The following is a 27,175-nucleotide window of genomic DNA, read 5'->3' on the forward strand; positions in this document are numbered from 1 at the left end:
CCAAATTGATTTTTTGTGGGTTTTCTTGTTACCAAATTTTGTCTAGAAATCCTACGAAGCTCTTGCTCTTTCCCATTTTTTCCTTTTAATTTCTTGCAAATATTTAACACCGATTCATCATTCATCTGCTGATTCATTGTAGAAAAATAGGGGCTCTTGTTCTATGATGAAAACGAAAGCATTTATTTCAGTTGCAACTTTTTAGACTTTTAAAGATCATGCTCAATGTTGGACATGGAAAAAAGAGGAGAGAGACTAAGCAATCAAAGGTTTAAGCGATGCTACTTTTTACATCGATCTTCCAAACACACAAGAGTATAAAAGGAGTATGAAGCCGGTTTGCTTTTTACACTCCGCACACAAACACAACCTTAATGGTTGTTCACTTTGTCTTTATAGATTTGCCATCTTAGCAAATCTATGATCTCCTACTTGATTTGATTGAAAGGCCTCACCAGCCTTCTTGCATGTTGTCCTCATTAGTCACTTCATTCCCATCTATAGTCATTCTTAGACTTGGTCATGGGCCTCACCAGCCCGACTTGTTATTTTTTGGACTTGGACAAAACTTCAGGCCCGTAGGGTCAGGCTTGGGCTTTAAATAATAGGCCCAGTCATTTTTCAGGTTTGGCTCGGGCTTTCTCAAATAAACTTGACCCAAGCCCAAACTCGGCCCGATACTATTATATATAATAAAAAAAACATTTATGTTATATATATATTATAACATATATTTATTTCTTAAATTATTAATAAATATTACTTTACTATTAGAAAATACAAATTAATTTATTAATAATATAATATTAGTTTAGACATTTTTTATACAAGTCGGACTTCGGGCTTTATATAAGGGCCTGATGGTCAGGCAGGGCTTGGGCTCGACCGGTATTGTCCCCTTCCTCCACCGGTAGTTGCCGGTGATCATTTTTCACCGGAGATAGCACCACATGCAGAGTGTTCCTATCAATCCGGGCCATGTTTGGATTTACCGCTTGAGGTTGGATATCTTGGAACAACTTTCTCTTAACTTGTAGATTTGCTTACCGTGTGTAGTCGCCGGTCTGTAGTTCTTTCCGGTAACGCCTTCCTAAAATCCCGATCCTGCTCTTCATCATTTTGATCAAAGGCTTATCAGGCCTAGCCGTCTGACTGTGAGTTTCTTCTTTGGTCGTTTTGTTAATGACTTTGAAGGCATCCATGGCCATTCACCGAAAAAAAAAGCCCTTTCTTTTCTTGGATCCATTGAATGGCTCACTATTCTCTTAGTTGGTAAAAAAATCGTACATCTGAAATCCACGATGGCCCAGATAACCACACCGATTATAGAAGCTCATATTGGAATGAATACCAAACTTCTGTGCCATCTTCTTCACTGTCAATTACCCAAGACTAAAGGGTTTCTGACATCTAATAATACCCCCCAAATCGGTTCTTCCTCCTCCTTCTAATCTTCTTTCTCCTTTGCCATTGGTATTGGTATTCCTACCCCACCTACCATTTTAGCTCTCCACGCCCAGAATCTTTTCTCCAATAGGGGCATCAAGTATTCTTACAAAAATCCTAAGATCTGTGAATTTGATGTTTCTCGAGATTGAGTTTTTCTCCCACCTCTGTAGAAATAACAAATAATCCCGAATCAGCCATGCTTCCTGATTTAGGAACTACCCCATATACGCCCTTTTTACAGACTTCCTCTAGCTTACGACGACGCTCTCTAATCTGTTCAACTTCTTCTTGTTTGCTTTGCAGGTCCTCCATTGCGCCTTCGACGATTCTTCTGAGAACGGGATTGATTTACACTTGCAGAGAATAGGCTCTACCGAGCACTTCGCTTTGACGCACTGTAAGTAGAGCGTGCATCTTTCTCTTGACCTGACGAATTTTGGCCCAAATAATATCATGTGATGTGGCTAGTTTATCGGAATCTCAAAACCGGGATCGATTAGTTACATTACACTGAGTTGGGCTGGGCTGGGCTGGGTTGAGGTAAAAAAAATAGGCCCAACGGCCCAACCAAAGCATCGTATATACGATTAGCTGCTTGAATTTGCCACGTCATCCTCCAAGTGCCAAATGATACTACTATACGGTCTGTCTACTTGTCTAGAACGCTCTCTCTCTCTTCTCTCTCTCTCTCTCTCTCTCAAAAGAGCGGTCCCTTTCCCCCTCATATTCTCTCATACCCTATATTTCCCTCGGAACCTCGCTTTTTTGGTCGAGATTTCGGCGAACACTTTAGATTTTCCGACCGATTCATCCCGGCTTCAGGGTTTGCCAATTCTCTGCGGTGACCTCGAATCTTTCCGATCGTCCGCAACCCCTGCCAAAATAACTCTCAACCAAAGCATCGTATATACGATTAGCTGCTTGAATTTGCCACGTCATCCTCCAAGTGCCAAATGATACTGCTATACGGTCTGTATATTTGTCTATAACTCTTTCTCTCTCTCTCTCTCTCTCTCTCTCATAAGAGCGGTACCTTTCCCCCTCATATTCTCGCATACCCTATATTTCCCTCCTCGGAACCTCGCTTTTTTGGTCGAGATTTCGGCTAACACTTCAGATTTTCCGACCGATTCATCCCGGCTTCAGGGTTTGTCAATTCTCTGCCGTGACCTCGAATCTTTCCGATCGTCCGCAACCCCTGCCAAAATAACTCTCCTCTCCTGACTGATCCTGCCATCTGAACTGGTATGCAAACTGCCACTCCACTTCGCCTCCTTGTTTTGGGTGTTTTGTTATTAATGGATGATTGTAGATCTCATGACGGAGCATCTTAGCGAGCTTCTCTTAAGTTCTGTGATTTGTTGATTCGAACTGATCGCTTGAATTGCTTTACCCGGTTTGAATTCGATTGGTCGTTTACATTTTCAGATTGCTTAACCTACTTTGTTTTTTTTTTGTTTTTTTTTTTTATATGGTTCTGTTTGGATTCTTCCTTTTCTAGGTTTTGATCCGTTCCATTTTTTAATATGCATTTTTTTATTACTCTTTTTTTTTATATATTTTTATTCATAGTGTTCGGGGCGGTGGAGCTAAATATCCTAAATTCATAATGTTTTAAAATTTATCTTTTGGATTTTTGGCGTATATTTAATTTTGTTATTCTGTTTTTGGATTTGGAGGCTAAACGGAGGTTCTAAATTCTAATCTGTTACCCGTTCTTAGCTGCATTTGTAGTACACATCTTTGTACCGTACGGGTTAATTGATTTGGGTTGCATTCACTCAATTTTGGTGAATCTACAGTCTGTAAAGAGTGTAGTCCAGGGATATTTATATTGACAATAGGAAGTTAACATTCTTGTTTATTAAGTTTACACTCATGTCCGTGTTGTTTTTGTTTGGTTTCGTGAAAAATGTTATAGCATTTTATCTTCCCGTCGAATTTCTACACTCACATATAACTCCCTTAATATTTTTCTCTTTGTTGTTAATTTTATTAAGGCTAAAGAATTTCCTTTGGAGCCATATGCTTGTGCCGTTCATGCTTGATTGTTTGTGAAAATAGAGGGGCCCATGCTTTGAATGGCTGCCCCCTTTTTTCTTTTTAATTGGAGATCACCTGATTTCGTTTCTAACAATAAAGTAAGGGATTATTCTTATTGGTGTTAGTCATTTATGATATTTCATATGGTACACCACATAATAACTTTGATTGTTTTCATAAATAGAAATAATGAAAAACTGTTTGTTGCAGACCACATTTTCACCTAACCATTTATTGGCAGCAGAAACCTCACATTCCATCATCGTTAACCAAGCCTTATCCCAACTATATGTGGTCAGCTACATGAATCCTGTTTCAGTGTTTTGTTCTATTTAATGCCATATTCATTATTAAATTATTTGCACTTAAATCATTTCTTACTACCACCCATGTCCTTTTTGGTCTACCCCTAGCCCTTCTATCCCCTTCAACTTGCAACAAATCACTTCTTACAGGTGCTGTTGAAGCTACTCTCATTTTATAACCCATTGAAGCTACACCTAGGTTCCTTCAAACTTGGTGAAGACCCATTATCCCATTGTAACTATAAAATCTGTTGTCTCTCCCACAGGTGTTTTAGCATTGGTTGTTGCACTCTCATACAAATCCTTTCCTTAGGTTTATATATATATATATATATATATATATATATATATACACCTGTTCATACCTATTTGGAACCTCTTTCTCTTCCAAGACCCACTATATTATCTCTCTAGGATCTCTATCATATGCTTTTCTAGATCAATGAACACCATATGAAGATTTCTCTTTTTCCCTCTAAATTTTCTATCAATCGCTGTAAAATAACGATGGATTCCACGGCGATCTCCCTGGCTGACAGCAGAGGCTTCACATTCTGAAGGTAAAATAGCTGCACTAGGTTCTAATCACAGTCACATTAAGAAATTTCATTGAAAAGGGGATCCTCACATTAGGTTTCAGTGTTAATACCTAGTTCTAGGAGAATCTAGCTCATCTTGCATTTGTTTGAAGCGATAAACTGAATGAAAATCATCTAATACCATGTTAACTTCTTGATATTGTCTGGTTGAATCAGGACCTTGGCCGCTAAAATGTTTTGGTATTAGTAAAAACTGTCACATGGAAACAGGTGCAATACTCTAAGTATTTTTACTTTTATATGTTGTCAATTTCTAAGTGGTGGCAAAAGCAGAAACAAGTTAAAGAGTAATGGTTGGGTTTATCTTATATTATGCTTTGTGCTTGATTGTTTTTTTTTTTTTCAAATTACAGACCTATTTTTAAACTCATATAGACCAGGAACAACTATTTGGCTATATAAAGATAGGTCTTGTTACGAAAACTTGCCTTAGTTGTTTATTGTCTAAGACTTTTGTATTGTATATTATTCACTATACTTAGTTCTAATCGTTTCTGTATATGGTTTACTATGGGATAATTTTAGGTCATTATCCTAAATTACAATCATTTAGTAAAAACCTTTGGTATCCTACCTGACAAAAAGATAGAACTCTTGAGTTCAACTTGATCTCTAAATGAGAGGAAATATTGTTTGTTTTTACAGTGATATTCCATGAAATCCATTTGAGGTAATACACCATAATGGCACTTAATGTACTGGTTTATGAAATCTAAAATCTAATAATCTTTCAACCTTGTATTATTTATTTTTCAGCAGTGTTATTTTATTTTCATTCTTGTGATTGAAAATTACTGATATCTCAACCCTTAAGACTAAGATGATTTTTCATGGATGATTCTGTTTGTGAAGGCAAATCATCCTGTGTTTAAGACATTGTATTGCCAATGCAGCAACTTTTACTAGTAGCACTACTCTTATAATGGCCAAAGTGGTTATTAGTTCACTTTATAACCTCCATATCCTGCATTAACTGTCATTGGAGCATTGCATTATTTCTGCACCCAGGGCTATTTCTTGTGGCTTCTGTTACCAAGGGCTTGGTTTCCAGTTAAACTAAGTTTTGATACATTGGTGATGCCAGCTAACTTTGTTGGTGAAGTCTTGGGGAGTTGAACCTGGGACTTGGGATCAAACCCTGCCTTCATCATTTGTAACTACTGAACATTGACCATTATGTCTGTCCATCCAAAAGAGAGTTCTGATATGGTTTGGAACTGAAATAATGGCCAAGGTTCAGTTGAAAATGTGTGATTTTGTCTGGGAAAAAAGTTCGGGTATAAACCAGATGAAAATAGAATCCTGATTCTCCTCTTTTTCTTTTCTGTTGCACTTATTTTATACCTATTTTTATTCCACAATCTACTTTTCTTTTTCTCTCTGCCCTTCCCATTTCTTCTTTTTTCCTTTATATTTCTCTCTCCTTTTGTCCATACATCATTGAAAAGCATACTGAACTAAACTTATATTTTTATTTATTTTTAGATGCAGTTCTGCACACCCTTGAAAGCAGGACTAAATTGAAGAATGCTGTTAGAATTTAAATTCTTGCTACCTTGGATGAGTTCCTTTGAACTATTTCAATTTTTTGGCAAACTTATCACTGTCCTCTTAAACTTAATTATTTAGCCTTGCTCCTTGCACAAAGTGGGGAAAAGAATCTTATTGTTTTTACCTTGTCAAGAGCTTTTATTTAACTAAATAAATTCTGTCATTTTCAATTAAAGTTAAAAAAACTGTTGTGTCAATGAGTGCACGATAGTTTGTTTGCACATTTTTCTCACAATTTCCATTCCTTTTTTGTTTTCACACAGGGTCTGTTTTGTGAAGCCGCAATTGTTCAATTTTGTTTGGGAATTTAGATGCCAATGCCAACACTAAGGGACTACAGCACTGCAGATACAATGAGGCCTGAGCAGAAGGTTGGGAAGCCAGAGGAGGGAAGTGATTCCCTTGACAGTTTTATCAGACAAGCAATAGGAAGAGAGCCTTTTCTTTCTTTTCCAAGGGCTGGTGACAGTCCAGTCCAGTGGATTCAATTACTTCATGCTTTAGACCAGCAAGGTACTGCTAAGCTCTCTAAAGGCCCAAAGTTTAATGACAACATAGAAGGGAAGGAACGTCATCTGGGGCACTGTAATGGTGTTAGTACGTATACCTCGGAAAGTAATGGGGTAAAGGAATCTATTCACCCTATAAAAAGTAGTGGCATTGCAGTAAAGGGGACGAAGAGTGCCTCTGAAAACATGCAAACTCTCAAAATCCCTGAGGCTGTTGTTGCCTTTGCTCAGGCAGCTGCTAAGGCCAATGGTGAGCCTGAAAAATGTATGTCAAGTGTCATAATCAGGTATTTGGGTTGTAGCTAGCAATAGGTTTTGCTTCAGGTTGAAACCAAAGATGTTGATGATTCATTACCTCTCTTTCTCTATGGTAGATCTCCCAGGATGGCCCCTGCTGTCTCCTTCTAAGGTTCCGATGCAAAAATGTGATAAGTGTTCTCGGGAGTTTTGCTCACCCATCAACTATAGAAGGCACATACGTGTACATCGTCGGTCTTTGAACATTGACAAGGTTTTTTTGCTGTCTTATTTCTATTACGAGACATTGATGACTTATAGTACTTCCATGTTGAATATAAGTATGCTTCAAGCTATATTGAATGTTTATGGTCTATCCTATCTTGAAAACTTATAGTACTTCCATGTTGTTAAGCAAATCGTCTTCATCTTTCTGTTGGAGACTCCTGATAACTTTGTTCTTATTTTGTGACATTTGATATTCAGATTTTTGATGTTTAGTTGACATTTTGTAGGACTCTCCTAAAAATAGGGATATATTAGGAGCATTTTGGGATAAGGTAATATTTTGTCTTTTTATAATTTATACTGTTTGTTTGTAAGTAATGCACTTCCCACTAAGAGAACTGCTTGTTTATTTGTATGTTTTGCAGCTTTCTTTGGATGAGTCCAAGGAACTTGTATCCTTCAAAAATGTGACACTAGAGGTAATGGTTTTATTGGATTTAATTTATTGTCTGTTTGCTTTATTTTTTAAAGACGAAACATGTGCAAGTAGTTGAGTTTTCATTGATACACACTACACATTTTATTTTGCTTAATACATAATAAATCTTTGCATATAAAAAAGCCATGGTATGGGATTCTTCTACATAACAGCATAGTTGTCAAGGCATCCAGACGATTCTGGGCAATAGTGGGTTGCTTAGTCACCTAGGTGATAAGAATTTCATAAAATTAAAAATCTATAATTTGCCTGGTTCCCTAGTTTGTATTACCATTCAACATGCACAATTGTATATTAATTGAAAATATAGTAATTCTCTATTAAGAACATTACATTTTCTCTCAAAACATAACAAATCATTGCTGATCCAAAAAATATGGAAAATCTTTATATCTAGGACCTAGTATTTCAAATATATTGATTTTTTTTTCATTAACATAAAATTAGGATACAATATTACAACTGTCAACCCCCAAATTAGGGAGTTGAACACAAAGTAATCTTTTTACAACCCTGCCTAGAACAAACTCTCCCCCACAGTCCCTTGTTTGGTTAATGTATTAGCTTGTCCATTAGCTGATGCTGATCTTCTTGTCCACTTGAAGCTCGCTCCAATCTTCATACTTTTTTTTGACAATTGAATAAATTTTATTAGATACCAAAGATAAGAAGTACAAGCATCCCAAGGAGAGGCACGAGATGTGACCTCTCCAGAATATTCAGATACAGCTTTCCCTACTTACTAGAGTAAGTTACAAAGATTAGGGGTGCTCATGGTTCGGGTAACCGAACCGTGGGTCTTTTTTTTGGACCAAACCAGTAGTACTGGTTTTGGAAAACCGGTAACCGGAACCAATCGGTTAATTGGTTGACCAGTTTGGTTAACCGACGGTTCGGTTCATTGGTTTTTCGGTTTTTTTAACTTTATAATATTTATTATAAAAATATATAAATATATAATAAAAAATTATAAAAATATATAAAATATTATATTTTAAATAATAAATAATATATAGTATATATTTATATATATAATGCGTATTTATTAATTTATAATATATAAAATACATATAATATGTATATATATATATATAATATACATAAATATATAAAAAATATATACAAAAACATGTATACTGGTCGGTTCGGTTAACCACCGGTTTTTTAAATTGGTTAACCGAAACCGAACCGATACTTTTGGTTTTTTAAAATCACCGAACCGAACCGACCGGTTTGGTTAACCGATTTTTCAGTTCGGTTTCAGTCAGTTTTTCGCTTTTTTTTTTCTCACCCCTAACAAAGATGCCCAAAAAAGACCTTCCCTGGATGCCCCTTGCTTGGCCAATGAATCAGCCACAGTGTTTTCCGACCTGCTTACCCATTTAACATACTTTCAAATATATTGGATTTTCATACTTTTTTTTTAATCAGCTACCATCAAAGTTTAATTTCCTCCAATGAATTTTCATACTTTCAAAAATAATATAATATAATAAGCATTTATAGAGCAATTTCATATCAAATTAGCAACTAAAGAAGGCTATAATTTTATATGATAAAATTTAAGATAGGAAGTAAAAGAGAAAGAATAAGCTCTGGACTTGGACATTGCTGTTTTTAAAGCTCTGGTGCCCACCACAGTGTTAAGGTAAGTGCCCAGTGAGGATAATCTAAGCGGGTGTGGATGGAGTTAGATTTCACTAGAATGCATACTATGTGCTGCAAATGAGGTGACAACAGAAGACCTTTTCATTTATTGCAAGCTGACCACTTATGGGCAAAGTTTATCAGAATTTTTAGAGTTTTTTTTTTGGGTATAGCTGTAATTTGAGCGGTTTGAGCAATAAAGGTAGTTGGGTAAATGATTTCTATGGTGGTATTTTGGGTGTTTTGGGGTAGATCATTTGAGAGCAAGAGCTTTACAGCAGAGTAGATATAAAAGAAGGTTGTGGACATCTCTATACATTTATGTACATTCTACTGTATAATGCCTTGGCGTACATAGGCATTAGTGTTTAGTAAATTTGCTATACATTATTGAAAAATGATACTTTACCCTTCCCAATTTAAAAGGATCTTGGAAATGATGATACATGATAGTAAAACCTTTTTTATAATATTAACAATTGTTTTTTAGGCTGCAAGAATACACAACCTTTTATATATATTATATCTTGAAAAGGTCAATTGTAGTGATATCAAAAAATACATACAAGCTGTCCATGTTCGAAGATGTTACTGGGTGTTTTAGGCAGTCAGTAAAGATGTTACTAGCACTGCAGTTTTTTCCTTTCCACTTTATTTCTCCATTAATTCGTATTTTCCACTATTGCTTTTGATAAATGTTTTCCACTCTATTGTTTAACATGTTTCTAATAAGCAATACATTTTAGGAAGTTCCTGGGTCATCAATTATAAGGGCATTGACATCATTTATTTGGAAGCCAGTGTTTTCTTCACTGCCACAAGCTTATGTGAAGGCTGGTTCAGCCCTTCTGGTATTGAGACATCTATGTTTTCCATCATTTTTTACTTTATTTTATTTGCAGTTGTTACTTATTACCATGACATCATTACTCATAATTTGGTATTCTGTCTATGAGAATCTCAGAAGTATACATATTTTCTGCAGGATGTTATCCAAACTAGACCTTCAAAGTTTCCTTTATCTTCCCAGGAATTATTCAGCATCCTTGATGATGCAAGCGAAAATACCTTCTTGTGTGCTGGCACAGCTGATTCCATGCAAAAATTTGTATTTGATGGAGAAGCTGGGAAGATTGGTCTTGAGATGAAGAATCTGGTTGCTTGCACGAGTTTCCTGGTGGAACAGAAGCTGGTATTCTCTTCCTCTTCCCCTTTCAATCTATTTATCTGTATGTATAATATGTGGACACATTTTTATGTAATACAAGGTGTTCTTAATGGGTCGCTTATTCATTATCTATCAAAGAAAAAGATAGCTTATTCATTTGTCCTCTCTATATTCTCCTTTCAGCCATATAGAGAGATGGTGTGGTTAATTCAGACGATGTAGTGGGTCCTCTGGATTGGCCTTGGCCCATGGGTTGATTTCTTGTATCAACTGCATGCCCACTATGTATTGAGGCTTTCTCCAGATGATGATAACTGTCTAAACCTTTGAACTTTTTTATTTAAAACATGCCCATATTGCATACTTGATACTTGTACTTTTTGTGAAGTTTAATACAATACTTTATCTTTTTTCTCAAAAAAAAAAAAGAAAAAAGAAAAACATGCCCATGTTGCATATTCATGGTTGTTTAGATATATTCTCTATAAGCTTTTGTTTTTTGTTGGAACTTGTACTTTTAGATATCTTCTCTGTAAGTCTTTTTCTCAAAAATATAAGCTCGCTTCGCCCTCTCGCCTCTGCTTTGACAAGATCCCCCCCCTTCAACTGATGTTATGCATCTTTATTCTTCTTAATATAAAAGATTTTTATTAAAAATAAAGAAAAAATGAGATCCCCCTTCCTCTTCATCCTCCTCCTAACCTCCTCCTCCTCCTCCTCCCCTTTCTGTTCGGGGAGGCTTATGCTTCTTGCGTTCTGAACGACGCCTCAAGCCTCTAGGTAGTGGAACGCCTCGCGTCATGCCTCCGCGTTTTAAAACATCGGATAAAAGTAATCCATAAGATTATGATCAGAAATACCCTTGAGCCCTTGAGATTTTTAGTTATTTGAAAAAATATAAAATATGTTTGGATTTAGTTTATATTTGTGCTGTTGCTTTAAATATCTGGGATGGAACATACATGATTGGATGGTGATATATAAAATAGAAAAATGGATAAAATAAAAAAAAGGCAATGTGATTCTTTTAAGTTTTCTTTCTTTCAGTGGTATGAAGTTGCCACAAATAAAGGGCACATCGAATAATCAACGTTGCTCTCTTTCTTTGGAAACTTTGTTTAAAAAAAATGATTAAACTGCTGATGCCCATAGCTGAGACAGTCACTGTTTCCCTCTGTACCTGCATAACTGCAGGCTCTTTGTTGTAGGTCAGTGGACCTCATGTGTACCCTGCTCTGACCCCACCCCCTTCCTCCTACCAGAGGAAAAAAAAAAAGAAAGAAAAATAGAGATTAAACTAAATGTTCAATATCATTTTTTTTTTGTGGCTTGATTGTAGCTTATGTCGACTTATTATGACTTATGAGATTGTATCAAACTATCAATATCTTAAATTTAGAACATATCTTCTTTTATTGACTAGTCATCATTCATCACATCAACTAGAGAGGCCTAAACAACTAGTCATTGCTTGACTGCATTGATAACACTGATTTTATGCTATTTTATTATCATTCTTCACATCACATATACTTGCAATCTTATCCATGTATATTTGTAGTCAATTCGTGTAGGGTAAATAGAAAAATATTTTCATTTTCAGGCACAGTAAGAAGTTTGAATTGGTTTAATTTGATATAAGGTTATGCTTGGAAGAAAAATGTCAAGATATGAACAATTAAATAACATTTCTTAAAAGATACCCAATCTCAAGTCCATCACTGCATTTTGGCAGTTAAAACTTAAAAAGCAAGTGATCCAGGCACTTGTTGAATAATGATGCCAAATTGAACTATTTATTTCTTATACCTTTTCTCTCTTAACCCATATGTCACTGTATATTACACATGGTTCAAATAGATTTTGAAAATGTAGCAAGTGCTTGTGGAGTAAGAGTGCCTTGATTTTTATTTGATTGTTGTAAAATCATAATGTTGCAAAAGTGGATGTTTTCTTAAGAGCTCAATCAAAAAGAAAGTCCTTGCAAGTGCAAATGCATTAATCTATGGATAACCGATAAGGATACATGTGTCTGTACTTTATGCGTGGATGTTTTGAAACCCTGTTTTCTTGTTAAGTGCAAAGAATACATGTGTCTGTACTTTATACGCTTTGTTGGTGTAGTCACATATCACCTGTCACAGGTTAAAGCATGGATAGCCGATAAGGATGCTGAAGCCCTGAGATGCCAGAAGTTGCTTGTGGAGGAAGAGGAAGCTGCTCAGAAAAGGTACACATGTGATGAAATACTTGACCTGGTGGTTGGTTCATTTCAAATATTATTATCAAATGTTTTTTTTTTTTGAGAAAAATATGATACAATTTCAGTAGTTGGTTGTCCAAGTAGGGAGAGCAGAGAAATAGCATTAATCTCTTGGTATTGGTGGAAGAATGGAAGTAACACTGTCTGGTTTCAAGAACCAAAATCTTGCACTCAATAGTTTCTAAAGAGCATTCTGTGATGAAAAATTTAATGACTTGATGCAACAAGTATCTTCCAAGGGATGAGTGATCTCTCCAGTGTTTTAAAAGGCGTACCTAAGTCACTGGTTAGGTGTATCTTGAGGCATGTGTTGTGCTTGAACCCAGGCACAGCCCCCTTATATGCCTTTTTATTGTAGATTCTCAACGTATAAATTGTCTTTTGTTGTTGTTTGTACACTAGTAATGGCCTTTTAGCTATTAAATAAACAAAAATAAAGTCTTTTTAAATACCCAAGGTCTTATTTCTTGCAACTAGGATCTCAAATAGAAAAGTTTTCAGTACATAAGCAACACCTATTATCTGATACTTAATCCTAAAATAGAATTAACTGCAACTAAAACCACAAATGCAACCCCTTTATGGATCTGGTGGGCCAATCTCCCAGGATTAGGAATGCAAGATGTTTAACATTATACTAGACCTGTTCATGGGCCGGGTGGCCCGACGGGACGGCCCGGCCCGGCCCCCGGATGGTCTTGAACAAACATTTGAGCCTTTGGGCCAAAAAGCCTGGCCTGAGCCTGGCCTGAGCCCGACCTATAGGTTAAACCCAAAAAACCCTAATCCTAAATATCCTAACCCCCCTCTTCTCACTCATCTCTTTCTCTTAGTCTTAGCCGAACCCCAGTTCTCTCTTTTCTTGGTCTCTCAAATTTCTTTCTCCCTCAGCCAAACAATATCACGATTCACGATTGGTAGAGAAGGCTGATGGAATACCAAGCTTCATCTGCTCCTCCCTCACTCTGCTGAACGAGATCGCTGTCGCAAGATCGCTTCCGGTAGAAAATAGTGATGCATAGCAAGGTTTGTCCGCTCTTCTCTCACTCTGTCAAACAAGATGCTGCTGCCAAGATCGTTGTCGGCGGAGAACCCTAATGGGATAGCAAGCTCCATCCAATCCAGTTAAACAGGAGTTCTCTCTCTCTCTCTCTCTCCCCTCTATGGTCGCTCGTTCAATTTTCTTTTCTTCTTTGGGTTTCTCAGAAAACAGGGGTTCTTCCTCCCTATGCTTTATCAACGCGAACTCAGCACTGGTGACCATCTTTCTGTTAGGTCAGCAACAGGTCGGGCTTCGGGCTTTTTATTAGGGCCAGGCTTGGGCCTAAGTTGTAGGCCCGTTGGTTGGGCCGGGCTTGGGCTCAGGCCTAAGAAAATCCTGTTTATGAAGATTTAGAGCCCGGCCCATGAACAGGTCTACATTACATTAGCTACCTAAATTAATGTAACTAGGAGATAAAATGGACACATTGAAAGTTTCTCATGCTTGAATTGTTGAGTGCTTGAAGCACTTTGGTATGGTCCACATATGTTTACTTAAAATAATGTTTGCCCTTCTTCAAGATGGCACATACCTTGCCTTGTACCTTGTGCTTCAAGTGTCAAAAGGTCCTTGTGCTTTTCTTGCACCATGCACTTTTAGAACACCGGATTTCCCTTGATATTGAGATGGGATTTTTGTGTACATCTAGATCTAGTGGTCTCTGACAACGAACCTCCAGTGCTGGAAATCAGTGGGGCAATTTTTTTTTATTTCTTTCTAAACCTTTTGAGAAGATGGTTATCATTTTCGTGCAGTAGCAAGCATGGAATTCACATTAACTAATTGTGAATCTGATGGTTTGGCAAGTGGTTTTATAATTTGCTATATTTTGGATGTTGGGCCACAGAACCCACTGAAAGTATTTGGGTTCCTTTTGGAATTTACTGAAAGAATGACCAAATTAATACATATCTCATATGTGATATTTACTACCAGAATTTTTAGGATTGGAGTGGGTTATTTTTTTGGTAAAGATAGTGGGTTGTAGGCTTGTAGCTTTGTTATTACTTGAAACATAAACTTTCTCTTTATGATGACTACACAAGGACCTGAGATGCTCATATATATGCTAAACTATTGGTATTTCTAGAGGAACATTGATGCTTTTTTTCATGTATCAGAATCTAGGACGCTTACATGGAACATGGAAGTGAATACATTATGCATTGTTGTCAAGCTTATCAACGCTTATATCCCATCAAATTCAATGAAACTTCTAATATTTACAAAGTTCTCATTTAAAGTTGTTAAAATTAAGGGTTAAGTACACTGCAGCTCAATGCAGAATTCTGAATTACAACCCCCCATAGTCTACTAGTAGCCCCCCCCCCCCTATAAACCGCATCCTGCCCGTGGATTTGACATCAATCCACAATCAGGATTCATCCCCCTGTACAGTGGGGCTACAAAATTCTGCCCTGGACTGATCAGTCATTCTCCCTAAAATTAACCACTTGTATATTTCCTTTTGTTTTAAAATGAATTTTGTGAACTCTAATAAGTTGAAAAATAACAGCTCAAAATAATTTAGTGCGACTCTACTACATTCATGCATAACTTTTTATTACACATTAACTTCATGTATGATTTATTCTATTTGCATTTCATTTCAGTTTTCCTCGAAGTCTGATATCCTGAATCTACCAGGTTCATGCATATGCCTGAACTTCACACATAATTTATTTTATGTAGGTTTATTTCACAGTTATAGGGGCCATTGCTTGGTGTAATGGTAAAATCTCAGACTGGCAAGCATGGGAACTTGGGTTCTGAGTGAGAGTGGCCACTTTGTGCAAAAAGATGCCAAAGGTTGGGTCCATACCACTCTACCTCTCCCAAGAACCCCAGACAGCTGATACTTTGTTTAATTCCCAATTTCCCATTGACTTTTGTTTCCAGTTATCATACTGGAGTTAAATCCTTAAATTCTGGTAAGAGTTTAAAACCATGCATGGTATACATGCTGACAAATTTATATGGCACAATTTATCTTAGATTTTTATTTTCTTATTTATATTTGAGTAGCATTTTTATTATATAAATAATGTGTGTAGCATTTATTTTATTTGTAGATGAAAGAGAAAAAACCATTTCTGGGTTGTACACTTCGATTATATTAATTTTTTTGAATAATTTCCAGCAGTAATGCCAAATGAACTTCTAGAACATGCTGGGTTTTAGGATTGTTAATCCCACTGTAAAAATCTTGCCTGTTTGGCACTGGTATTGAACAACTATTTTGCATTGTAGTTATGCTTTTTTTTTCCCGAGGTTATTCAAACTTTAGGTGGTATTTTGTTCTGTTTGCTCATGACCAAACAAACAGTGAACTAGTTCAATCAAACAAATTGGTTATACTTACCAGCTAAACGGCTGGAAGGGTTGGGTTGCTCCATTATGACCTGGGTGACTAGGAAATCCTTGGAAACAGCCTCTGTATATGCAGGGGTAAGGCTGCATACATCTGTCCCTCCCCAGACCCCACATTGGCGGGAGCCTTGTGCATTGGGCTGCCCTTTAAACTTCTCAGAAGGCATAGAATGAAAAAAAAAAAAACTGTTTTATATCATCTTAGAGGTCCAAGCTCTAAGGTTAAAAACATCCGTTTTCTATTTGTGCTTGAACTGACTCATTCTCTCTCTCCCACCCTCCACCCCCCCAAAAAAGGCAAGCTGAGATCTTGGAAAAGAGACGGCTGAAGAAACTTAGACAGAAAGAGCAGAAATCAAAAGAACAAATAAGTGTGGAAAAGACAGATTTCAAAGCAGCTTCCCCAGAGACATGGGAGGATTTGCCTTCTGCAGAAACAACCAGCCCAGTGGACGTCTCTGACTCCCATCCATGCACATCTGGAGAACAATTGGATCCTATTCAACCAAGTTTGGAACCCAACCAACTTTTGGACACTGATCTGGAAGCAGATACAGGAAGTCACGCAGGTTTTAGTGATCCTGATGTTGAGATGGCTTCTGGTAACACCAGTTCAGCCAACTGTCAGAATGTGTACCATGAAGTGCAGCAAGAAAGTAGCCGAAGACAGATGAATGCCGCTCGAAGGCAGCTACCAAAGCAGCTAAAGGGCACCTCAAATGGATTTCACTCTGGTCAGATTCCTCCTATGTCGAAGGTGGGAGCTGCACCAAAGCATGGGAGTTACAGGGACCAGAGAGCCACTTCCACGGTTAATGGTCATAAGGTGTGGACACGGAAAACCAAGTGTGAAAATGAAGAGGAGTATTCAAATGTAAAAGAACAAAGAGAATTTCTGAATCAATCAGATCAGAATGGAAGCAACGAGTTGTTGATCGGTTCTATCTCTGTCACTCTTGGAGATTGCAGTGGTGGGTGCCAGGGCAATATTCTGGCTGCTTCTGTTGACCAGTGCACTTTGGATTATCAACTGCCTAGACGGAACAACACCCAAGAGAAACCCATTAAACTTGATGTTTGTCACGGTAGTACAAGCCGATCAATGGTCAAGCTCTGGAGACCGGTGGGAAGACAAGAAGGTTCTATGGCAGTTCAAAATGAAACTAGAGAAGCTGAAATGGATGTGAATTCTGGTGAAGGCACTGATAGAATTCTGTCCAATGAAAGTTGTCTGGTCCAAGGTAATATAGATGATAATAGTTCAGAGAGCAGAAATGGTTCTTCCAAACTGTGGGAAGAAAGCACTGATGCAAGAGGCCTCAGGTTATTCTCGAGTCGTGCTGCAGCAGCCTTTCTTGCCCAGCGTAAGCTCTCTATTTTTTCCCTGACCTAAACCATACTTGGCTATCTTGTGCCTAATTGTACGGAGATTTTTCCATGCAGGATGGAAGGAGGCAATAGCAGCTGACCATGTGAAGCTGGTCCTATTCCCAAAAACTGGACCTCCAGGATCCCCAGAGATCCTAGATGATGCTGAAGTGGCCACGGCATTGCCATCTGATTGTTGCAAAGTGAATAACCTTGGCAACGCTGTGGTGGGACCTCTTGAGGTTTCCCCTACAGGACCCAATAAAGCCAAGTTCAGGGGGAAGCCGGAGAAGGTTCTAAAGCTAAAGTACATACCCAAGCAGAGAAACGGCACTTGATTGAAAGTTGAAACCATTTTTTGTTATATTTTACCATTGTGCATTTTCACCAACGCCCAGCAGAGGTTCCAGTTTTTAGCAGAGGTCTTCTGTGCGCTTATAAAAAAGAACGGAAAGATGAAATGGAAAAAAAAAGACGAAAAAATATTAATTTGGCGGAAAGTCCTTTAGAATGGCTGGTTTTCTTTTTATTCTATTTATTTCTTCCAGATTCTGGTAGGGTTTTTCCGTTATGTTATCTAATTATTATTTTTTATCTGTAATAATGTGGGCTTTTAGCGTTATTGCAAAGCTTTCATTTTCTGTCTTGTTATTTTTGCCTTTTTTTTTGGTAGAAACTTGTTATTTTCCTTCAATCATTATGTTCAACAGTCGTTAGATGCATTTTACGTTCATACTGTGTACAATTTTCTTGTGTATTATTGATTACACAACCCTCCCCTGGCCTCAAAGACATTGTACAGCTGGTAAGTTTAGGCCACTTCACACTTATCCACGCGGCAAGTTTCTACCTTGCTCCATCATCTGCTTCGATTTGATTTGCTAGACCAAGTACTAAACCACCTTGATTGATTACTGCTGTCACTGGGGCAAACATTTTTTTAATGGGAAATTTAGAGTTCGGTCGACCTCATGACACGTGTCACTCTAAGCCCTAACCTACTGATAATTAGAAGTCTTATCCTCTTCTGAACTCCTAACTCCAGTCCAGACCCTCTTAATCCAACAAGGCCGGAAGTCTTCTCTCAGGAATCCATCGATCTCCTCTGCGGTCCTAAATTTCCACTTGGTCCTCTGCAACCGTCTGATTTCCTGTTTTCCCTCTCTGCCTGCTGGAGACATAACCACAATGAGTGAGCATGTCAGGCGAGGTACAGCGACAGAAGAACATCAATCAGAGCAACAGCGCTTGGGTTCTGTTGGCAAATCGCAGAAACCTAGCACCCGCCGAAGATCTCTGACCTACAAATATCTGAACGCACTCGCCGTCGTCATCGTCTTCTCTGTTACTGGAATGGTAAGCATCGAAGACTTTGCTTTCGTAATTTTCTCCCTCATTTACGTGCATTTCCTCTCCAAATTCGTGTTCCCTTTGCTCACTCCCTCCCCGGAGCCCCCTACCTTAGGCGTAAGCAATAAGCTTCTGGGCATCTACGTCTCCATTTCTGCCTTAATTGGGATCTTTCTCCCAATTGCGTACATCCTGGAAGGGATCTTGGAAGGCGACCAGGAAAGCATCAAGGCAGCCGTTTCTCTCGTTTTCCTGTTATGCAGCCAAATATTCATGGAAGGATTGACGTTCACGGACAGATTCTCGATCCCAATCCGGGTGTTTGTGCCAGTGTTTTACAATACGAGGAGGATATTTACCCTAGTGGGTTGGTTGAAGAGTGAGATTGGTGGGTCGACGAGGAGATTGTATGTTGGAAGAGGCCTTGCGGTTGTCAATCTGGTTTTCTGGTGCTTCAATCTGTTTGGGTTGCTGCTGCCTGTTTTTCTCCCCAGAGTTTTCAAGAGCTATTATGGGTACAAGGTAAAGCCTTGAGATGTTTCCTTCTCGTCTGCCTCCTATGTTCATGGCTTCATCTAATTTCACGGTTCCCTTTCTTTATAGTAACTTGAATTTTAATTTCTGGTTTTACAATCGGCTCCTTTGTTAGGCCAATAGAAAAGAGCTAATCAAGAAATGCAAGTTAAGTACTTGTTGAAAGAAAGCTGTAGCTCTGAGTTGAGTTTTAAGGGGAACGATGTTTTATTTGAAGTTGGATGAACAGATAGAGCAAAGCAAGGTTAGGACTGTGTGGAGAAAGAGAAATAAGATGGCAATGATCAAATTTCCAACTGCCATGACTGAATGGCGGTAACTTCCATCTTTTGACTACAGGGGGTGTAATTAGAAACTTAGGGTGCAAGTTAGGTTTATTGGCTATAGTATTAAGAGACCTGGATGTATTTTGTGTATTAATTTGCATGTAATACCTTTTATATATTAATATATGATGAGTGCAGCATACTCTATATGTATAGCTCAACTCTTCTCACGTGGTGGAAATGTTACATTGGTTCTTGTTTATCCTACGGGACTCAAATGCTTCTAGTTTGAAGATCAAAGACATGAAACGTTGTCTTCCATCTCTCTCTCTCTTCTTTTGGTTCTAGCGCCATCATTTTTTTTTATTCCAAGAAATCAAGATATATATATATATATATGCAAAGTTGATATTTTGTGGTGACTTTTGAGGCATAAAAAACACCAATGATTTTCTTTGTTTTACATTGTCCAGTTATCATGTAAACTTCTTTGAGTCGGTGTTTTCAACTTGTCGTTGACCTGACATTGAATCATTCGAATAGTCATGATTCCATGTTTAGTTCTAGTAAAATCTGGAATTTGTTCAAAAACTATTGGTCAGGTAAAAAAGTTGTTCAATCTAGCTGGTTAGACCGTTGACCCATTTAACCATGTGACTAGGTCATGGGTTGCACATTAAATATGTATGCAAACTTTTGGAGGTCGTAACTTTGTGCTTTGATGTTTGATTAGTGCTTCAATTTTGAAATTTAAATAACATTTTGATATCTATGCATTACAAGGGGTTGTAGGCACCTTGCCTCGCTATTTTTGTGAAAAACATTTTTTGGCCTCAAATCGTATTTTTAATATATTTTTTGTATAAATAGAAAAATTAAAAACTGAATTAAAAAATATAATTTAAATATAAAATAATGTATATATTACATATAGCATATAATTATAAAATATATATGTATGTATGCACGTATGCATGTATAAATATACATATAGTTAAAATTGTCTTGTCACTCAGATCAAGGACAACGACTAGAGAGACTCCATTTACCCTTAGGTTCGGAGTAGAAGTAGTGATCCTAGCAAAAATTGGATCCCCTACACTCCAAACCAAGCTTTACAATGAGGCAACCAACAATGGGGATCTTGGGTCAAACTAGACCTCTTAGAAGAAACTAGAGGTCGAGCGCAGATCAAAATGGCGGCGTACTAGTAGAGAATGGCCAGGTATTGTGATGCTTGGGTTCACTGCAGGTAGTTCAAGGTAGAAGACCTTGTCCTTCGCAAAATTATTGTACTAGAGCCCGACATAGGAAAACTCAGACCAAATTAGGAAGGGCCATACAAAGTGAGTAAAGTGTTGGGACTAAGCCCTTACAAACTAGAGGACCTTGATGGCAACTCCATACCATGGAGTTGAAGCTCAAGTAATTTGAGAATTTACTATTAGTGAACGATGCTGAGATAAACGACAACTAAACTCTTTGTAATTCCCCAGTTAAGCAATAAAGCTATTTTTGCACCAGACGGCTGAGATAAACGACTTCCTTACCACCCATGGCTAAAGGATGGCCAACGAGGACTACCTGTGGTGCCTAGACAGCTTCATAGGGCCAAGGACCCATGATGACTTCCTTGCTTGGTGCTGGGGTAGAGTTGACTGAGGGCCACTGTCGACCCATTGAGGAACCTTCAATTGACCCCAAAATGATTAGGCACCATCGAGCTCTCCAATCATTTAGAGAGCTTGGAAGTACCTTGGCCAACCCAACTTGGAGACAGCTTGAGCTGTAGTCGTGCTTTGAACAAACAACTTAACACAATCTTTCATCGGTTAAAATAAAGACCACATCATTAAACTAAAGGCCTTAATCGTCTGAATCCGGTTTCTAGAAACCAACAAACCTTCAATGAAGGCATGGACCTTGCCCACCTAGAGGCTGAGGCCACGTCACAAACACACAATTCAATATAAGTCAATAGAAGAAGCTGATAAATCGAAATGAAGTAATGAAAGCAATTTTCATTGCAAAAGAAAATTTGTACAAGTGTTTGGGCTCGGCATACTGAGCCATACAAGACAAGACAAGAGAGAGAGAGAGAGAGAGAGAGAGAGAGAGAGAGAGAGAGAGAGAGAAGTGCAATGCAAGAGAATGGACAAAAGGTTGATGGAGTAACCACTTGAGGACTTCAATGATTATAATTGCTGAGTTGAAGGATCGTCGAAGGGTTCCTAAGTGTCCACTCTGTCAATAGCCTCGATTACTCTTCCTCCCTTGGTTTGCTTGTTGGGTGCTTCCAGATCCCAAGGGACGAGCTCCTCTACCATGTGAGAGATCTCTAGGAATAAGTGCATGAAGCCTATTTGGTAGGAGTCAGTGGCGAAGTTGTCCAACTTAGTCTTGTATTCGTCAGATGCCTTGAACTCAGCCATGGTCACTTGTTTTTCCTGAGCAACCCTTGCCTTTGCCTCCTCTGTCGCCTTCTTCACCTTCTTCTTTGCCTCGTGAAGGCGGTTCTTCAGCTTCTTCATGTCTTCCTCCTTAGCCTCCATGGCCTTCTTCGCCTCAGCCAGCTCGGCCTTCAACATTGTCTTCTCTCCTTCCCTCTACTTGGAAAATCTCCTAAGGGCACATGTGCGGTGACCAAACTAGTGACCATGTAGACAACATGCAAAATAGAGAAAGACATCAGACCAAACTCTTGAATTGGAAGAAATGAATAAAAAAACAAAAAAGACATCGAACTTACCGCCACGACCTCATGGTATTGTAGATGACTGAGCTCTCCAGTGCCCTACTCATATGACTCCAATTCTCCCTTCAGATCTTAGGGAGTAACATGGTCGGGGTGAGCTACTTTGCTACACCCTTTGTCTCTAACGTGTCTCTATAATGGACACTCCAATTTGGTTGATACACCCCGACCTCCTCCTCCTCTTCGCTACCAAGTCTGGCTTCGAAGAGGGAGCGTGCTTGCTCAACATCCACCATGACAATGTTGTCTTTTGTAGTCCTCACCCTTTTTGATGGCGGGGAGTGGTATCCTCAGACCAACGCTGGGAAGGAAATGTACTCGATGATGAAGTTGTGGCATTCTTTGCCATTGCAGCTTGGAAATGCTGCATTTAAGCCTCATCGTTAGCATCCATCTCTACGTTTGCATGGCACCGAAAGATAGTCAATAATTAGAAAGTCAAGGTAAAAGGTAACAAGTAAACTCCCACAGTATGAAGATCAACCAGTTGGGAGCTGCAACAGCCTAGCTCGGATCAACATGGAAGATGAGGTGTATTGCTTTACATGCACCTTTGTGATCCGCCTTAGGGCTGCTCTTTCTTCTCTCTTCAGCTTGGCCTTCATCGAGGCCTTCACTTTAGTCCACAGGATAGCTAGCTTAGGATCAAAGGGCCATCCATCCTTGTGCCTCATGAAGAAAATACCCCATTTCTAGTGTTTAACCAAAGAAGGGGCTCCAATGAGCACCTTGGCGTAATGGTGTTCGACTAAGTTAAGAAGTAGTAATAGCCCCATTGGGCTACTTCAAGTGGAAAAAGTATTTGAACATGGGCAAAGTGATCGGACTATCGTGAACGGTACAGAAGCAAAGAAGCCCAATTAGATACCTAAAGGAGTTCAACATCAATTGGATGAGCAAGACATGGTGCCACCTCAACATGATCACCAGGCCGTTATCTAGGGGAAACCTTAGTTCCACAATTAGACTTTCTTCATACACACATAGCTCACTGGGCTGAGGTGAGTTTCCCCTCTCACTTATTCCGGGGCACTTCAACTCAAATTCAGGAGGGATGTTGTATGTTTCCCTTATCCTCTACATATCCTTAGACACCATCTTACAAGGAGTCGTGGTGAAGTGCTCCCCGAACCTTATGGAAACTTTGGGTTCTTCCTTTAGAATTTCTACTTTTGACCTCATTGTTCTCCTTAACCTCGTCCACCTCAACCTCCTCTTGGGCCTTCACTACCTCGACTTCAGTCAAAGAAAACTCGATGTTGCACTCCTCCTTGACCTCGACCTCATTGGTGTCGGTCTTAGGGACAACAACGTCAGTAGCTTCGTGCTGAGGCCTCGACTCATGATCGTCCCTTGAGCTAAAGCTACTTGAACCAAAAAAAGAAAGAATAAATGAAGAAGAAGATGAGGATAAAGACATCTTACTTAAGAACAAAAGCATGAAAGCACCAAATGAGGGAGTACTAGATGAATGCTAAAGGACACTCTCGCTCAATGATAAAATAGCTTGCTTTCACCTTATATAAAGGCAGCTAACGGTCAAGATTGAAGTTGTACAATGGTCTAGATCCATCCCTACACTTTGCACATGTGTAGGCTTGAGAGGATGAAACGATGCGATTGTTGGACCATACAATCAACGTTGAAAGTTCAAATTTCACAAGCCGATGCCACAGTTCTCTTATTCAATCTGATCACACTCTAATTAACCCTATTAAAGTGCTAAGTTCCTTAGTCAAACACGACAGAAGCTCGTCCACTTCACTTCGGCCGAATGCCTCTCCTTGACTTCAAAACTAGGGGACTAGTGTTAGGGTCATACCCTAGTCGTTCGAAGCTGCCACATGGTTGTTGTTGTGTCCTAGAACCACCCAACCTTCTCGGGCCACATCAGCAGGCTAGAATGACACACGATGTCTCTATCTCGTTGATAAGCATCCACGTCGAGGAACACTGAATTGTTCGAAGACCTCGATGAGCGGTCTCCTCCCTTAAGCCCCACAAGGGACATGGCCAAGTGCACCATGAAAATCAATTATTCAAAGGCATCTCCCCTCATGGTACACTCTCTCCAATCTCTTCCTCTCTTAACCTAGACCAACTTTCCCTTAACAGCTCAGCCTGGCTGACCTCTTCACTTGTTACTGACTTCATTGTCGGAGTGCCTTCCCTAGAGACCTCCTCTTTAGGACCTCTAACATTGATTTGGTTACAAGTTTCACTTGGTGTACTACTTTTCCGTCCCGCTTTGGATCGTCCAAGTTGGCAGGACTTATTAGTTATGTGTCCACCTCAGTTCAGACAACACCAACTTGTTAAAGCCCACATGTGAATTTCTATATTTGTTGAAAGAGAGGTGTTATTATCATAAAGGGTTATCTTCAGATTTTTATTTTCATTCTCTCCGAGCTGAGTCAAGGAGAGATATGGCATTGTGTGGTTGTGGCCGTGGTAGTTTTTATCGTATCAATGTGAAGCATGAACCACATGTACTCAAAAGGGAGGAATGTTTGATCATGAAGAATATGAAGTTGAATAATTTTTAGAGATTGTCGTTGTCTCTTTATTACATAGAGGCCCTACTTGGAGCAAACTCTGAAGTTGAAACTGATATCAAGTGCTACTCAACTTGGATGGGCACTACCAAACCAAGTGGAGAAAAAGAGCAAAGCTAAACTTTCACCATTATTTTATCACATGAAGCTGAACCTTGTTTATTTCCCTGGAGAATTGATTCAAGTTTGAATCAATATAAGCAAAGGAAGGTGGAGTGGAATCCATAACTAGTCAAGTAGAAAACATTTCACCTATTTGAGAAACTAAAAAAAGTACATGAAGAAGAAGAAGATGATGATGGCAAAAAGAAGAAAGAAAGAAAGAGGAAAGGAGGAGGAAGAAGTAGAATATGAACAAGATCGGGATTTAGAGTTTAGTGATGATGGTGATTATAATGAGAATGAGTATTTGAACAAATTTGGTGAATGAAAGAGCCAATATAATTCTTTCCTTGGCTGATTGGATTCTTAATAGAAGTGATAAGATACGTGATGAGTTCGTCTATTACAAGATAAAGAGAAAACAAGTAAAGAGATATACAATAAGAGTCTTATGTACATGAGAAGCCTATCTTCTTATCTTTTGAACACATGTTAAGAAGGAACTGGTTGAGACATGACACAAGAAACCGTAAGCTTGGACAGGGCGCAAGAAACTAGTTGTTGCCCATAGGTTTAGTAATGATGCTTGCAACCCGTTTGTCACTTGGAATGAACCAAATAGTGAGAGACTTATTTGCAACCTTTTCTCGGATGAAGTGAACATCCAATTCAATATGTTTGGCACGATTGTGATGCACCAAATTGGATGTTAAGTGAGCAACATTTAGGTTGTCACACCATAGTGTAGGAGAACATCTAGGTGAAAGACCAATTTCAGATAAGAACATTTACAACCATAGTATTTTAGAAGTAGTGGAACCAAGAGAGTGGTATTCCGATCCTATGTTGGATTAAGAGATTATGGATTGCTTCCTAGAACTCTAGGAGATTAAGGGGATTTGGAAAATCTTTCTAAGTAGATTTTTCAATAGCCCAGTAAACAAGAAGACACACTAAGATTTTGGGGTCTTGTCTTTAAAGATAATGTTGGATGTATTAAGAATCCATTATATTGATGGATGGTTGGGAGAAATTTCAAAAAAATTTCTAACTCTTTCGGGAACCAATTTTTCGATAAATTTGAAAATTGAATTTTCAGGGTCGATCTTGCACTGAATCAGACTAGATCTGAAACCAATTTGAAAGGAGATCGTACTTGATATAAAGATCACAAGTCGCAACTCCCAAGGTGGAAGTTCATGCCCAATATTAGTCCCAAAATCGGCCTCCAACTAAAAAAGGCGCAACATATGGGAGAAACTGATTCAACAATATTGATTTTAGCAAATTTGCTATCCAATTGGCTTGGATCGAGTGGGATGCTTGAATTTCTTCAATGTTTTTCTTGCAAAAACATTGAAGAAAACTGATAGAAACTAGTTCTTGGAAAGCTAGGTCGTGATGGGTTTCTTGAGAGACAATAGAGAAGAAGAGAGATCAATAATGTGGAGAGAGAGCCCAAGATTGGCTTGCCCACTTCTCTCTTTATCTCTATATGGAGCAAACTCGTAATTTGATTAGGAGATGATCCAAATCTGATTTGAATCAGAACTTTTCTTTTCTTAATTGATAAACATTATCCTCTTAAGAGGATAAGTGCTCCATACCCATATTTACACACATTTTGACCCAAATTACATGGCAATTTCATGTGACAAGTTAATTAATCATATTAGTAATGAGCCTTAGGCCCATTTCTCTTAAAGGCTCACGTCCCTAAGTGTTGCATGATGACTTTGAGCCTGATATTGTATGGTGTGGAACCCCACAAAGGTCTCACACAAGTCCATGAGGGTTCGGCCCCACCTTTGAAAGAGGTTGGGCCGAATTCACTGCTTAGGGCAATGAACCCCTAAGCCAATCAACATGGGTTCAGTTTGGGCCCAACATTTACACCTAAATGATCCTTGGATTTAGCTACTCTATGAAGATTCAAGGATAATGGACTTATGTGAGATAAAGCCCATCAGGTAATCAACCCTATGGTCTCTTAAACTTAACCTCTAGGCCCATAATCATTATAACACTGCCCGACAGGAAAGGATCTCTCCCCTGCCTGTAAGGTACAATGTCATACTCTCTACTTGAATGGATCCTAGGATTAAAACCTTTTGCAAACATTTTTCATAAAATAATATAACATAATATATAAATATATTTTGCAAAACCAAATTTCAAACACAGGTGAAATCCACTATTTGCAGTTTAGGTTTTCATTAGAGAGAGTGTAAACCCTGATATTCACTTTGTCTAACAAAGGGGTCGATCCTATCACTATGATCACTTACTCAAATAAATTCCCAAATTGCCCCAACATGCCTAGATATTTGACCCT

The 27,175-nt window shown here is 38.5% G+C and overlaps 2 protein-coding genes across 10 annotated transcripts; both read left to right on the forward strand.

The window, feature by feature from the left end:
* The first annotated feature begins 873 nt into the window (after positions 1 to 873).
* LOC148848681 (uncharacterized) lies at positions 874 to 17,929 on the forward strand. Of its 9 annotated transcripts, none has more exons than XM_088950491.1 (11): positions 874 to 1,000; positions 1,753 to 1,846; positions 6,211 to 6,743; positions 6,831 to 6,967; positions 7,209 to 7,253; positions 7,347 to 7,400; positions 9,814 to 9,918; positions 10,053 to 10,259; positions 12,380 to 12,465; positions 16,208 to 17,274; positions 17,354 to 17,929. In XM_088950491.1, the coding sequence occupies exons 4-11, from the start codon at positions 6,872 to 6,874 to the stop codon at positions 17,614 to 17,616; spliced, it is 1,923 nt and encodes a 640-aa protein (XP_088806617.1). In that variant the 5' UTR covers positions 874 to 1,000; positions 1,753 to 1,846; positions 6,211 to 6,743; positions 6,831 to 6,871; the 3' UTR covers positions 17,617 to 17,929. The 9 variants fall into 9 exon arrangements, with proteins under 9 accessions (XP_088806617.1, XP_088806611.1, XP_088806615.1 ...); XM_088950485.1 differs by having other exon boundaries at positions 6,211 to 6,721; XM_088950489.1 differs by having other exon boundaries at positions 6,211 to 6,460.
* A 375-nt stretch (positions 17,930 to 18,304) lies between these two features.
* Positions 18,305 to 19,658, forward strand: LOC148848682 (uncharacterized). Its single transcript, XM_088950493.1, has 2 exons — positions 18,305 to 19,150; positions 19,278 to 19,658. The coding sequence occupies exons 1-2, from the start codon at positions 18,467 to 18,469 to the stop codon at positions 19,323 to 19,325; spliced, it is 732 nt and encodes a 243-aa protein (XP_088806619.1). The 5' UTR covers positions 18,305 to 18,466; the 3' UTR covers positions 19,326 to 19,658.
* Positions 19,659 to 27,175: the final 7,517 nt, after the last annotated feature.

Source organism: Nelumbo lutea, chromosome 6, assembly GCF_056320005.1.
Source record: "Nelumbo lutea isolate HS-2025 chromosome 6, American lotus-T2T, whole genome shotgun sequence".
NCBI lineage: Eukaryota > Viridiplantae > Streptophyta > Magnoliopsida > Proteales > Nelumbonaceae > Nelumbo > Nelumbo lutea.